This window comes from Crotalus tigris, unplaced genomic scaffold (assembly GCF_016545835.1).
Source record: "Crotalus tigris isolate CLP2741 ecotype Arizona unplaced genomic scaffold, ASM1654583v1 scf7180000018301.7375997, whole genome shotgun sequence".
Lineage (NCBI taxonomy): Eukaryota > Metazoa > Chordata > Lepidosauria > Squamata > Viperidae > Crotalus > Crotalus tigris.
In genome coordinates, this window is record NW_024096931.1 from 5988782 (window position 1) to 6003352 (window position 14571).

Below are 14571 nucleotides of genomic sequence, written 5' to 3' on the forward strand. Positions count from 1 at the left end.
CACCTCTGAAATATTGAAGGACTAACTCAGAAGATGAGGGTTTGGCTCAGCTTCTTCCAATGCCATGGCTCAGATTTGAATCCCCCTTCCTTCCTATTAATAAAATGGAAAGAAGTCCTGGGTGTGTAGACATAGACCACAAAGGGACACCATTTGGTTCCAAGATGACCATAAACTTATTTTTAGGTTTGTCCATCCTGGGTCTTGTACTGAAGATAATGGCATGAAGCTCTTGTAATCTTGGAAAGCTATTGCGATTAGAAGAGTGGTACCCCACACTGTACACTACACACTACACACTAAATAATAATAATAATAATAATAATAATAATAATAATAATAATAATAATAATAATAAAAAGTTGGAAGGGACCTTGGAGGTCATCAAGTCCAACCCCCTGCTCAGGCAGGAAACCCTATACCATTTCGGACAAATGGCTGTCCAGTCTCTTCTTAAAAACTTCCAGTGTTGGAGCCTTCACCGCTTCTGGAGGCAGGTTGTTCCACTGGTTGATTGTTCTCACTGTCAGGAAGTTTCTCCTTAGTTCTAGGTTGCTTCTCTCCTTGATTAGTTTCAATCCGTTGCTTCTTGTCCTGCCTTCAGGCACCTTGGAAAATAGCTTGACTCCCTCTTCTTTGCGGCAGCCCCTGAGATATTGGAACATTGCTATCATGTCCCCCCTCGTCCTTCTCTTCATTAAACTAGACATCCCAGCAAGGTCAAGACCACCATACTTAACTCCTTTGCTGGCTTGTGAGTTGCTATTTGCAGCAGCATCTAGCCAGCCTTGACTAAGAAGATCAGATCTGGTGAATATTGGGATGGAAGACCACCCAAAAAGAATGCATGGACATTTCTCTAGCCTGGGAAGTTGGGAAAAAAAAACCAAAAATGGCAAAGAGATCCCTTAACCTCATTGGTTTGATTGCATTTTTAAATCTTTTCAGCTTTGAAATTAAGCACAGGCTGCCCTCAAAACTGAAGGATCTTTTAATGGAGCTATATCCAACTTCCCAGTCTTTTGAACATTCCCCCTTATTACCAGCCCGGATAAGACGAGACTTTTCCCCCCTTTTTATTTGGGGAGGTGGGGGAAAAAAACTAACCCCTTTCCCTCCCACAATGCCTCTGCAAAGCTTCCTAACTCCTGGGCTGGATGCCAACCCTCTTTCCCCACCCCTTCTCTTCTCCAATGAAGGCACCCCTCCAGCCTCTTCCGCTGAGCTTCTCTTTAAGGTCTGACCTTTGTCAGAGATGTTGCTGTGCATCTAAATTCACTTCCACTTTTCTCTCTGTCTCTCTTCTTCTTCTTCTTCTTCTTCTTCTTCTTCTTCTTCTTCTTCTTCTTCTTCTTCTTCTTCTTCTTCTTCTTCTTCTTCTTCTTCTTCTTCTTCTTCTTCTTCTTCTTCTTCTTCTTCTTTTGCTGGTCTAACAGCCTTCTGAGACAAACATGACTTGGATGCATGCAGCATGAGAAACCAGCACAATGGGGACTCTGCTCGTGTTGAGGAAGATGCTTCAGATATTGAGACCCTGGAAAGAGTGCAGAAAAAAGCAACAAAGATGATTAGGGGACGGGAGGCTAAAACAGACGAAGAACAGTTTTGGGAACTGGGTATGTCTGGTTTAATGAAGAGAAGGAAGAGGGGGGACATGATAGCAGTCTTCCAATATCTCAGGGGTTGCCAAAAAGAAGAGGGAGTCAAGCCACTCTCCAAAGCGCCTGAAGGCAGGAAAGAAGCAACGGATGGAAACTCCTCAAGGAGAGAAGCAACCTAGAACTAAGGAGAAATTTCTTAACCGTGAGAACAATTAACCAATGGAACAGCTTGTCTTCAGAAGTTGTTGATGCTCCATCACTGGAGAGACTAGACAGCCACTTGTCTGAAATGGTATAGGGTCTCCGGCTTGAGCAGGGGGTTGGACTAGAAGACCTCCAAGGTCCCTTCCAACTCTGTTGTTCTATTTCCCTACTGAGCTGAGTTAAGCTGCCAATAACTTCCCCTTCTGTCTCTTGACTATTTAGGTCTCCTCGCTCTTCTATTCCTGTCCCAACCTCCCCACCGTCCCTTGCAGCACCCAACTTTAGATAGCGGTTGTGTCCCTTCAAGGCTGCATTTCTGCCTCCAGGGAGAGGATATCTTTTCACTTTCGCTTTCGTTCTTGCTCCCGACTTAATGCAGAAGTGCAAGAAGGCTGCAAGAAAAGAAGGGGGTTGCTTGGAGGAACCAGTTGCCTATAACTTACCTTTCTCTTCCTCTTTGCAGAGATTCATCCCAAGCTTCAGCAGCTGAGCATGGAGGACGATCTAGCAGGAGAACCAAGGCCTCAGGATGGTCCAGCCCGCAAGACCACGGACGGTGGACTGTTTGGCTATGTGGGGATTGAGGCCGTCCTGGATCAGATGCGTATCAAGACCATGAAGACAGGGTTTGAATTCAACATCATGGTTGTAGGTGAGCATGAATCTCTATCTCAAGAGCTTTCATACAGGCAGAGACTGTGTCTCGGTGTGTTTTTGTAATCAGTAGAACCATTATTCCTAAATGCTAAATGAAACCCTGAGCATCCCATTCTGGGCATCAAAACGCAGATAAATAGTTGGATCAGGTTTTCCCAGAGGTGCTTGTTCAGAAGAATTAGAATAACCGAGTTGGAAGGGACCTTGTAGGCCATCTAGTCCAACCCTTCACCCAAGTAGGAGACCCTACACCAGACATGTCAAACACAAGGCCCGGGGGCCGGATGCGGCCCGCAAAGTGGTTTCATGTGGCCCGCGAAGCCATCCTGGAAACAGTGAGGGAACGGCCCCCGCTGCCTTGGCCCCGGCCCAGGCCAGCCGGGAGACAATGTACAATTTTGTGGTGGCCATCTATGCTGAAACGCATTCAGTCTTAGCTCCACAAGGCGGTCTAGAAACAGTGAGGAACCATCCCCTGCCGCTTCGCCCCCGTCCCTGGGTGCATGCTGGAGAGGTGTCACCCCCTTTGTGAGGAATGAAGAAATGGACCATGCCTTGGCGCTTGCCCTGGTCCCACCCCCTTCTGCCAGAGACCCTCAGATCTGTCTTATTCCTGCCCAGGCCCCCACAGGCACCCTTGATGCGAACGATGTAGAGCTGGCCATGCCCACCCAGTAGGCCATACCCACTCCATCCACGCCCACCCAATAGGCCACGCCCACCTGGTCGCACACACCCCCGAGAGCAACCGCAATGCTGCCCTAGACCATTTCTGCCCTAGACCATTTCTGTCAGATATAATAATAATAATAATAGTAATAATAATAATAATATCCCAGGTCCTGGGTAAGGACTCGATAGGTAGACAAAATGCCAAATCCAGTCTGAACATCTGGCTGACTGTGCGATGATCCAAAATAATAATAATAATAGTAAAGTTGGAAGGGACCTTGGAGGTCATCTAGTCCAACCCCCTGCTCAGGCAGGAAACCCTACACCATTTCGGACAAATGGCTGTCCAGTCTCTTCTTAAAAACTTCCAGTGTTGGAGCATTTACTGCTTCTGGAGGCAGGCTGTTCCACTGATTAATTGTTCTCACTCTCAGGAAGTTTCTCCTTAGTTCTAGGTTGCTTCTCTCCTTGATTAGTTTCCACCCGTTGCTTCTTGTCCTGCCTTTAGGCACTTTGGAGAATAGCTTGACTCCCTCTTCTTTGGGGCAGCCCCTGAGATATTGGAATACTGCTATCATGTCCCCCCTCATCCTTCTCTTCATTAAACTAGACATACCCAATTCTAGCAGCCATTCCTTATATGCTTTAGCCTCAAGTCCCCTGATCATCTTTGCTGCTCTTCTCTGTACTCTTTCTAGCATCCAAAAAGCTTCTTCGGCTCTGACTTCCCTACCATTCAGGCAGAGCTGAAGAAGCTTCTTGGATGTGAAGCAAAACGTTTTCAAAGAAAAAACAAGAAAAAAAAGCACCTTTGGGACAACCAGAACCTGGAAGATGGAACAGCCTGCCTCCAGAAGCAGTCAATGCTCCAACACTGGAAGTTTTTAAGAAGAGTCTGGGCAGCCATTTGTCCGAAATGGTGTAGGGTTTCCTGCCTGAGCAGGGGGTTGGACTAGATGACCTCCAAGGTCCCTTCCAACTTTACTACTATTACTATTACTTTGTTACAGGTTTTTAAGTGGTTTTTATGGCTAAGCATCAGAATTCAACCTCTCCTGACCAGCACGGGATAGGAAAATTATAGCTTGGCATATAAAAGCAGTAAATGGTAAAAAGCTCACATGAATGGAGAAAAGTAACCAAGAAAAGCTGAGATGTTGCATGCTGGAGACAAAAGGGAGGAAGGACAGGAAAGAGCGGAAAGGCTCATTTTTTGGAATGGGGCTATGGGAAGTGAGGGTCTAGAACCAAGGATGAACAAAAGGGCTAACAGCCAAACTAACTAACTAACTAACTAACTGTTGTTGTTAGTTGCAAAGTCATCTCCAACCCATCGCAACCCCATGGACAACGTTCCTCCAGGCCTTCCTGTCCTCTACCATCTTCTGGAGTCCATTGAAGCTCCCTCCTGCTGCTTCAGTGACTCCATCCAGCCACTTCATTCATTCTGTCGTCCATTCTTCTCTTGCCCTCCATCTTTCCCAGCATCAGGCTCTTCTCCAGTGAGTCCTTCCTTCTCATTAGGTGGCCAAAGTACTTGAGTTTCAACTTCAGGATCTGGCCTTCTAAGGAGCAGTTGGGGTTGATCTCTTCTAGGACTGACCAATTTGACCGCCTTGCAGTCCAGGGGACTCGCAGGAGTCTTTTCCAGCACCACAGTTCAAAGGCCTCCATTCTTCGGCGCTCAGCCTTTCTTATGGTCCAACTTTCACAGCCATACATTGCCACTGGGAAAACCATGGCCTGGACTATACGCACTTTTGTTGGCAGGGTGACATCTCTGCTTTTTAGTATGCTGTCTAGATTTGCCATAGCTTTCCTCCCCAGGAGCAAGCGTCTTTTAATTTCTTGGCTGCAGTCCCCATCTGCGGTGATCTTGGAGCCCAGAAAGATAAAATCTGTCACTAAACTAACTAACTAACTAACTAACTAGCAACCAAACAAATTTCTGTTGCTAAGTGAGACCATTTTGAAGTGAGTTTTGTCCCATTTTACGAGTGAATATTACCTGTCCCAGGATAATGTTGCAGGATCCAATCTGGGTCAATCACCAGAATCAGAGCTTTACTTTTCCAAGTTTTTGGACTCATGCTAGAGCCCATCTACAGGGAACCTCTCTCTAGAAGAGTGTTGTGCTGTCCTGTGTATAAATTAATGCCACACACAGAACAGCACACCGTCTGCTAGAGAGAAGTTCCCTGAAGATGGCTTCCAGCAGGAATCTGAAAGCTCGGAGGACAAAACCTCTGGGGCCAGTGACCAACCCAGATTGGATCCTGTTCCATTTTAATTCCTTGGTTGTCAGGGGAGGGGAAGGACGGCGGGGTCCTTGATGCTCTCTGAACTTGGCTGTGTTCTTGCAGATGTTTCATTAGCAAACTAGCCAACATCATCAGTGCTAGAAAGGATAATAACAAAGAGCAAACCCCACTCCTGTCTAGAATTGATGATGTTATCTAGTGTGGTAATGAAATGTCTGTAAGAAAGCCACCAAGCTCAGAGATCAAAGACACAACAGCAGTCCTCCTCCTCCTCCTCCTCCTCCTCCTCCTCCTCCTCCTCCTCCTCCTCCTCTCCCACTCCACAAAGCCCACTCCCTTCTAGCACTCATGATGTTCCCTAGTTAGGGTAATGAAATGTCTGCAAGAAAACCACCACGCTCAGAGAGCACCAAGGACTCCACAGTCCTCCTCCTCAAACCCCATTCCCTTCTCGCACTGATAATGTTACCTAGTTAGGTAATGAAACATCTACAAGAAAACCACTAAGCTCAGAGAGCACCAAGGACCCCACAGTCGTCGTCCTCCTCCTCAAACTCCACTCCCTTATCGCACTGATGATGTTACCTAGTTTGGTAATGAAACATCTACAAGAAAACCACCAAGCTCAGAGAGCACCAAGGACCCCACAGTTCTCCTCCTCTTCTTCCTCCTTCTTCTCTTCTCTTCTCCTCTTCTCCTATTCTGCAGACCAGACGCCCTTCTAGCACTGATGGTGTTACCTAGTGTGGTTAATGAAATGTCTGCAAGAAAACCACCAAACTCAGAGAGCACCAAGGACCCCATAGTTCTCCTCCTCCTCCTCCTCCTCCTCCTGCTTCTCCTCCTCCTCTTCTATTCTGCAAACCAGACGCCCTTCTAGCACTGATGATGTTACCTAATGTGGTTAATGAAATGTCTGCAAGAAAGCCATGAAGCTCAGAGAGCACCAAGAACCTCACAGATAAACAAATAAAATATCTAGCAGCCACTCTGGGAACAGAAAGCCAAACTATACAGTCCTTCTCCATCTGGTCCAGCGGAACGTCTCTCCCATTGGGAAAATTGGGCCCTTCTTATTATCCTTCCCTTTATGGAAAATGCCATCAGAGCGAAGCTTGTTCAGCTCTACCCAAAGGCAGTCTGGGATTAATTCAGCCTCACCGAGCACGGACGGATGTCTCTGGACGAGCCATGCATCGTCCCCTCTGTACATTGAGGGCGTTGCAGGACTTTTGTTTAAAGAACTGATAGGCCTTATAAATATTTATAGGAGGGTTCCGAATAAGAGGATTTACACACACACACACACACACACACACACACACACACACACACACGCAACAGTCAACGCTGGGAAGGGGATGTACACCGTATGACCCTCAGCTTGAGCATCTGGTTCCCGCACCCCAATTTTACATTCTTCCAGAAACCCCCACCTTTGCATGGCCAGAATTTGGCGGCCCCTTGCGCTTTTTCAGCAGAGGGATCCCTTCTTTTCACTTGTGGGTTTGTTTTAAGGAAACACGAACACTTCCCCAGTGCCTTCACCCCGAAACAACCCAAAGCAACCCCCCCCCCAAAGCTGGAAAGCTTTGCCCTCTCTTCTCCCCTCCTCTCCTGTCACCCTCGATCAGGTATCTGTGCAAGTCTAAGAGCCCTAAAATAGAAAGAATTTGCTCAGCTTCAGTGGATCCAACGGCTTTCCTCTCGGCTGATTCTCCTAGACTGGATCCTTGCATTTCCCCCGTCCAAACAGAAAGTACGACCTGAGGTTTTCAGCCAAGCAAGAGAAGAAGTTAATTCTGATCTATCGTCTCTCTCCATGCAGGGGAGAACATCTGCCTTGAATTATAGTTCCGGGTTTCCTGTTTGCTTTTGTGTAGATTAGGCTGGACGGCCTCCGCTCAAGTTTCTTCCCTGCTCGGGTGGCCGGGTTGTCCTACTTTTCAAAACAAGAGTCACTTGGGACCATCACTTCCAGAGTTGCCAGACCCGAGCTGAGGATTTCCTTGGCAGGAAGGGCCAAACTCAACGGGGGAAATTGCCGAGAGACCTCCAGCTTAGTAATGGGGAACACCCTCCAGCTTAGTAATGGGGAACACCCGCTTATTTATTTATTTTATTGACCTTGGGAGATGGGGTGATGAAAATGCTGCTTAGGGGATAGTCCGATAAGAGAGGGCATAGCCCCGAGCTGCATAATGGAGGTGGAAAGAGACCCTCCCTAATTTCTCAGGCTGTTAAAGAGACCCTGGAGGATTTATACAGTACTTTCCAGATTGCAGTACAGATTAAGATAAAAGTTTCCCTGTCCAGGGTGTTGGACTCTAGGACACGGTGCCCATCCCCGTTTCTTGGCTGAGGGAGCCAGCGCTGTCCACCATTTTCTGTGGTCATGCAGCCAGCATGGCTAATTGCGCCAAAAGTGCACAGAACGCTGTTATCTTCCCACCAAAGTGGTACCTATTTATCTACTCGCGTTTGCCTGCTTTCGAACTGCTAGCTGGGCAGGAGCTGAGGCAAGTGACGGGAGCTCACCCTGTTACGCAGCGCTCGGGTCTTGAACCTCACCTGCCAGCTTTCCAGCTAACAAGCGCAGCGTCTTCAACCTCTGAACCATCACGCCTCCAGGTTGCAAGGTTCTGTTAATGTAGACTTAGCACTAAGTAGTCTTAGCCCACCTAGTCATGTTTCCTCACTGGTTTACCTTTGGAACATTGTTTCTGCTTGGCACTGCTGTGCATTTAATAATAATAATAATAATAATAATAATAATAATAATAATAATAGGCATTGACAAATTTGCTATTAGTCAATTGCAAAAGGCGGCCTTACTAGGAACTGCTTCCATCCTGCGACGATATCTGTAATACCATCAAATATCCACATCTGCCTATCCCAGGTCCTGGGTAAGGACTCGATAGGTAGACAAAATGCCAAATCCAGTCTGAACATCTGGCTGACTGTGCAATGATCCAAAATAATAATACAACAATAACAACAATAATAATAATGTTGGAAGGGATCTTGGAGGTCATCTAATCCAACCCCCTGCTCAGGCAGGAAACCCTATACCATTTTGGACAAATGGCTGTCCAGTCTCTCCAGAATGCGCGGGAGCATTCACCGCTTCTGGAGGCAGGTTGTTCCACTGGTTAATTGTTCTGACTGTCTGGAAATTTCTCCTTAGTTCTGGGTTGCTTCTCTCCTTGATTAGTTTCCATCCGTTGCTTCTTGTCCTGCCTTCAGGCGCCTTGGAGAACAGCTTGACTCCCTCTTCTTTGGGGAAGCCCCTGAGATATTGGAACACTGCTTATCATTTCTGTTGCACCCTTCCAGTTCTTGAGAACTACCTGCCTACCTTTTATCGGTTGGCCTTTTGTAATAGTGTGTGAAAAAGACCGTGTTTGGAACCGGGCCCTGAAAGCGGCAAGCAAGCATGCACGGGCAGCGCCGCTTGTGTGAGCAGCGGGTGCTTGTGCAAGCGGTGGATGCTCACACTGGCACGCATGCCTGCACTCACACAAAACCATCCCCTTTTCCCATCACCAGCAGGCCACCAAGCCGGACAGGTTGGGGACCGCTGGCCTAGTGAATGATCAGATAAGAGAGAGCATAGCCCTGAGCTGCCTAATGGATGGGAAAGAGACTCAGACGCCTCTCTGGCTCCTTAGCTTTTAAGGAGACACTGGAGGATTTGTGCAGCACTTTCAGAGTTGTTAACGTAGCCTTGCAATAAAAGTAGTGTTAGCCCATCTGGTTATGTTTCCTGTCTGCATTATCTAGGAAAGCTGACACCTTTGAATCCTTCTTTTTCGCTTGCTTGCTGCTATTGCTGTGCATTTCCGTTGCACCGTTCCCAGTCCGTGGATTGCTTTCCTGCGATGAGTACCTGCTTTCCGAAAACTTTGCACACGGGCTGCATTACTGTTTGGTGCTCATTTCTGGGAAAACTTCTCCTTCCTAGCAACCTCGTGCCCTTTCCCAGCCTCTCTCCTCCCGAAACATTTTCTCCTCACCCTCTTTCCCTCCCCAGCACAGTTCAAATCTTTGCACAGACTTCTCTTCTGAAGTCCTGACACTCCCATGCAATTGGCAATAAATCTTCCAGCCAACTTGGAAATGCCAGGAAGCCAGGAAGAAGGCCTGATTTTATTGAGGCCTTCAAACACCCTCCAGGCAGAAGAGAAAGAAAAGAATGAAAAGGGAACGGTTTTTTTTTAATTTAAAAGTTTTATAAATTTATTACAATATAAACCCCCCCCCGCCCCTCCCTCCTCCCCCACTTCCCCCAAGCTGATTACAGGATTAAAAAAATAAAATAAACAAACATAACCTAACTAACATTAATCAACTATACTATCAATCAAAACCATAACACACTTTAACTCCTTCTCCCAACAAATAGTAACAAATTAAGTCAAAAATAATAAAATGATTAAAACTAATAATAATTATCTAAAATCTACTCAAAAGCAAGATAATACTTTTCAATCTCATATTTCTTCTGAATGTAATAGTAATAGTAATAGTAGTAAAGTTGGAAGGGACCTTGGAGGTCATCTAGTCCAACCCCCTGCTCAGGCAGGAAACCCTACACCATTTCGGACAAATGGCTGTCCAGTCTCTTCTTAAAAACTTCCAGTGTTGGAGCATTGACTGCTTCTGGAGGCAAGCTGTTCCACTGATTAATTGTTCTCACTGTCAGGAAGTTTCTCCTTAGTTCTAGGTTGCTTCTCTCCTTGATTAGTTTCCACCCGTTGCTTCTTGTCCTGCCTTTGGGTGCTTTGGAGAATAGCTTAATTCCCTCTTGTTTATGGCAGCCCCTGAGATAATCAATCCATCTTCTCCAAACCATAATGTATTTTTCTTGTGACTGATCCAAAAGGGAACCATTTTTAAAGAGCTAAGCAGGAGCACAAAATATACAGGAAGTGCTCGACTTACAACAGTTCCTTTAGTGACTGTTTGAAGTTACAGCACTGGAAAAAAAGTGACCGTTTTTCACAGGTAGCGCCTTTACAGCATCCCCATGATCGCCTAATCAAAATTCAGTCACTTGGCAACTGGCGTGTCTTTGTGACGGTTGCAGGATCCCAAGGTCACGTGATCCACCTTTTGTGACCTCCTGACAAGCAAAACCAATGGGAAAAACCAGATTCACTGAACGACTGTGTCACTAACAACGGCAGTCATTGGTTTAACAACTACGGCAAGAAAATGGGGCAAACCCGCTTAACAACAGAAATTTTGAGCTCAGTTGCGGTCGTTAAGGCAAGGACTACCTGTAACTTCGACGCTGCTGTCCAGGCGTCCTAGTATAAAAGGAATAAAATGGTGGGACAGGAAATGGACAAAGCAGTTTTCCCATTGCTTCCGGCCCTGAAGGGTTTTAGCTTCAAGAGATAAGAGCAAGCGGGTATCTTTTGGCCTAAAATGGTGAGAAATTGGTTAGAAAGTATTGACCCATAGTTTGTGTTTCGTCATAGATGAAAATAGATAGATTTTCCTTTGAAATACCCCCTTGGCTTAACTTCCTGAGTAGACACCTACTCTCCTAGGCACTTCAGGTTTTCAAATGTTTCTAGTCCTCATGAGCATGAAAAGTCAGCTTCCAGAAGAACGGAGTTGGAAGGGACCTTAGAGGTCTTTTAGTCCAACCTCTTGCTCAAGCAGGAGACCCTATGCCATTTCAGACAAATGGTGATCCAGTCTCTTCTTTAAAATCTCCAGTGATGGAGAGTGCCCACAGCTTCTGGAGGCAAGTCATTCTACTGATCAATTAGTCTGTCAGGAAATTTCTCTTTAGTTGCTAGGTTGCTTCTCTCTTTGATTAGTTTCCATCTGTTGCTTCTTGTCCTGCCTTTGGGTGCTTTGGAGAATAGGTTGACATCTCCCTTTTTCTCTGTGGTATCCCCTTAGATATTGGAAGAGCGCTATCATGTCTCCTCTTGACCTTCTTTTCATTCTTCCAGTCATTAGCTGAAATCTCTGAAGCCAGAGAGGAAATTAGCAGGATTTCCATAATTCCTGGTGAGGTCATTGAAAAGGTCCCGTCTGACATTTTGGTCTGAAGTTTAAGTAGGAAGGACATCTTCAACCGAAGATTTAGGACTTATGTGGAATTCAGAAGTAGTCCGTGACAGGTGTTTAATGTAGCAAAGGTAGAAAGAGAACCTTGATGGTGCACTAAACTATGAGTATTCCTTGTCTAGAATATAGGTCCCTTTTCTAACTCCCAACTAGAGATAGTCCTCGTTTAGCTACCCCAATTGGGACTGGCCGCTTGGTCATTCAATGAAGCAGCCACTAAGAACAACTACAACCATGTTTATGATCTTCCATCAGGTTTCCTTTTACTTTGAAGATCCTAAAGGTGAGAATTCAAACTTTCTTTTTCATCACCGTTGTAAATGAATGGTCACTAAACAAGGCAGTTGCTAAATAAAGACTGCTTGTAGGCTAAATAGATCAAAGGGAGCTTCTATGTAGTTGTGTCTTCCAGTTGTCAATCATGCATCCACGATCGTGCTGAATCTGGCAATTTCCTAAGCCTGTGCAAAGTCTTCCCGAAAAGGAGCTTAGTAGAAGATATTAGGAAAACTAAATTGCTCTCCTTGAAACCATATTTCTTGGAAGGCTGACACAGCCACTTGGAAGGCTGTGCTTTGGTACCAGACTCAGCAATCAGTCTCACCTCTCCAGAAACTTAAGCCTGGATTCAGGACTTTGCAGAAGCTCACGAGCGGAGCATGGCTCAGGACCATAAGCTGCTTTCTCGCCAGCAAGAATGAAGCCACGCATGAACAGGGAGGACAATTAACCAGCTTGCCTTCAGATGTTGTGGGTGGCTTTCAAGAAGAGACTAGAAAGCCACTTGTCCACAATGGTATAAGGCTGTGGCGGCGAACCTATGGAACAGGTGCCACAGGTGGCACGCAGAGCCCTTTCTGTGGGCACGCGAGCCATCACCCCAGTCCTAGGCCTTCAGCTGGGTTTTATAAAACCTTTTCGCTTTAGGCCTCTGCTGCTGCAAAAAAAAAAAGTTTCAATCAATTTCAACTTCTCACGAAAAAAAAAAGATCAAAGTTGGAATTGATTGATTGAACTTTTTAGTCCCACCCAGTCTGCCGTTACCACCGCAGCCATGCCCACCCAATGGGCCACACCCACCCAGCACCCCCCCCCCCCCGATGATACATAAGTGGGTTTTGGGTTGCAGTTTGGGCACTCGGCCTCTGAAAGTTTCACCATCACTGGTATAGGGTCTTTGCTTGAGCCAGGGGTTGGACTAGAAGACCTCCAAGGTCCCTTCCAACTCTGTCATTCTGTTCTCTTATTCTGCTGAATTCTGAGTTGACCGTGCACATATTCTTAAGACTTGCCAAGGTCGAGAAACACTGCTCCAGATGTTCCATCTTTGCTGGTTGCCTGAAGGCTCTCCAGAAAAATGTACGCCCATGTGCACATGAAAGGAGGTTGACCCTAAATTTGGAATGACTTTCCTCCCCACTAAGAAAACACAGCACCCTCCCCTTTCCATTGCTATATACTCCACAGCTTAAAAAGCTGGCCAACGCTTTCTAATTATCCCAGTTATCTGAGGAGAAAATCTAATCCCCCTCTCTTCAGCTAAATGCTGGAGTTTTACTGTCTTCCAATCCAAGATTGATGTTTTCAAGACCCTGCCTATCCTTTCCCCCCTATTTTCCTGCTTTCCTGCCCCAGTTTTGCTCCAGCAGTGGGGCGGCTGTTCTGGTGCCTTGCCTGAGCCCCCTTCCTGGGGGTGCTGCATTGACCAATGGCAGACCAGGGACTGGAAAGGCAGGAAGACATCCCAGCTGTGGTTCCTTTGACCCTTGAACATCTGGCTGCACACATCTGGTTTTGATCATGCCTGGGAAGCTCTTCTCCCCCTCTCTTGCCAAGAGGTTTTGACTTTCTTGAACTTGAAAGGGGGGTGTGCATGTGTGTTTGGGGAGAGAGAGGGAGGGAGAAGACCAGAAATGTTTTGGATAGGGAGGAAAAAAGACCCTGCAGACCAGATTAGCTCTCTTTGGAGAGATGTGAGATAAACAAGCAAGAAGCAAAATGAAGCTCTGAAGGGTTTGGGTTATTTAAGAAGACTGTTCCATCTCACGGAGTCTTAGATAATGACAGCTTTGAGCAGAAGCTGTATTTCCCATCTTCCCCCCCCCCAAACACAGGCAGTACATTCACCCAATGAGAGATAAAATGAATAATTTGGGATGTGTGAGAGGTCTCTGGGGAACCTCAGTGTCCCACCTCAGGTTGACCAATGGAGATCAAGTTCTGACCGTGGGCTTATTCCAGTGCGTGGTAATGTTGGGTCCCAAGGAAATAACAAGTATTAATAACAGAAGTGTAATAATGTGTTGCGTACCTGGCACCACTGCTTTGGGAGCTGCATTGGTTGCCAGGGTGTTTCCAGGTGTAATTCAAGGTGCTGGTTGGTGGATAGATTAGATTAGATTAGATTAGATTAGATTAGATTAGATTAGATTAGATTGCATTACATTACATTACATTACATGGGTGGGTGGGTGGGTGGATGGATGGATGGATGGATGGATGGATGGATGGATGGATGGATGGATGGAAGGATAAGATGATGGGTGGGTGGGTAGATGGAGAGAGGGATGTATGGATGAATAAGATGATGGGTGGGTGGGTAGATGGAGAGAGGGATGGATGGATGAATAAAATGATGTATGTATGTATGTATGTATGTATGTATGGATGGATGGATGGATGGATAAATAAAATGATGGATGGGTGGGTGGATGGGTGGAGAGATGGAGAGAGGGATGTATGGATGAATAAGATGATGAGTGGGTGGAGAGATGGAGAGAGGGATGGATGGATGAATAAGATGATGAGTGGGTGGAGAGATGGAGAGAGGGATGGATGGATGAATAAGATGATGATGGATGGATGGATGGATGGATGGATGGATGGATGGATGGATGGAGAGAGGGAGAGAGAGGGAGACAGGGAGAGGAGAAAGGAGAAACACATATCAGCCAAGGATGTCAGGCAGCCCATCCCTTTAATGAATTTCTGTAATGTGCAGCTATCCATATACATGAGCAGAAGTCAACATGTAAGAGGATTTTAGATTTTCATTCATTTTTGATTGGTGTATTTCTGTTTCC

At 46.2% G+C, this 14571-nt stretch overlaps 1 protein-coding gene across 5 annotated transcripts in view; it reads left to right on the forward strand.

Moving 5' to 3' along the window:
* Window positions 1–14571, forward strand: part of SEPTIN12 (septin 12) — a 65607-nt gene that overhangs the window by 32924 nt on the left and 18112 nt on the right. For 4 of the 5 annotated variants that reach the window (XM_039349828.1, XM_039349831.1, XM_039349830.1 and 1 more), the window contains one exon: window positions 2269–2457. In XM_039349828.1, the coding sequence (XP_039205762.1) occupies window positions 2269–2457 (189 nt within the window). Of the gene's footprint in view, window positions 1–1450; window positions 1617–2268; window positions 2458–14571 lie in introns of those variants that run through there. The other variant, XM_039349829.1, reaches the window with a different exon arrangement.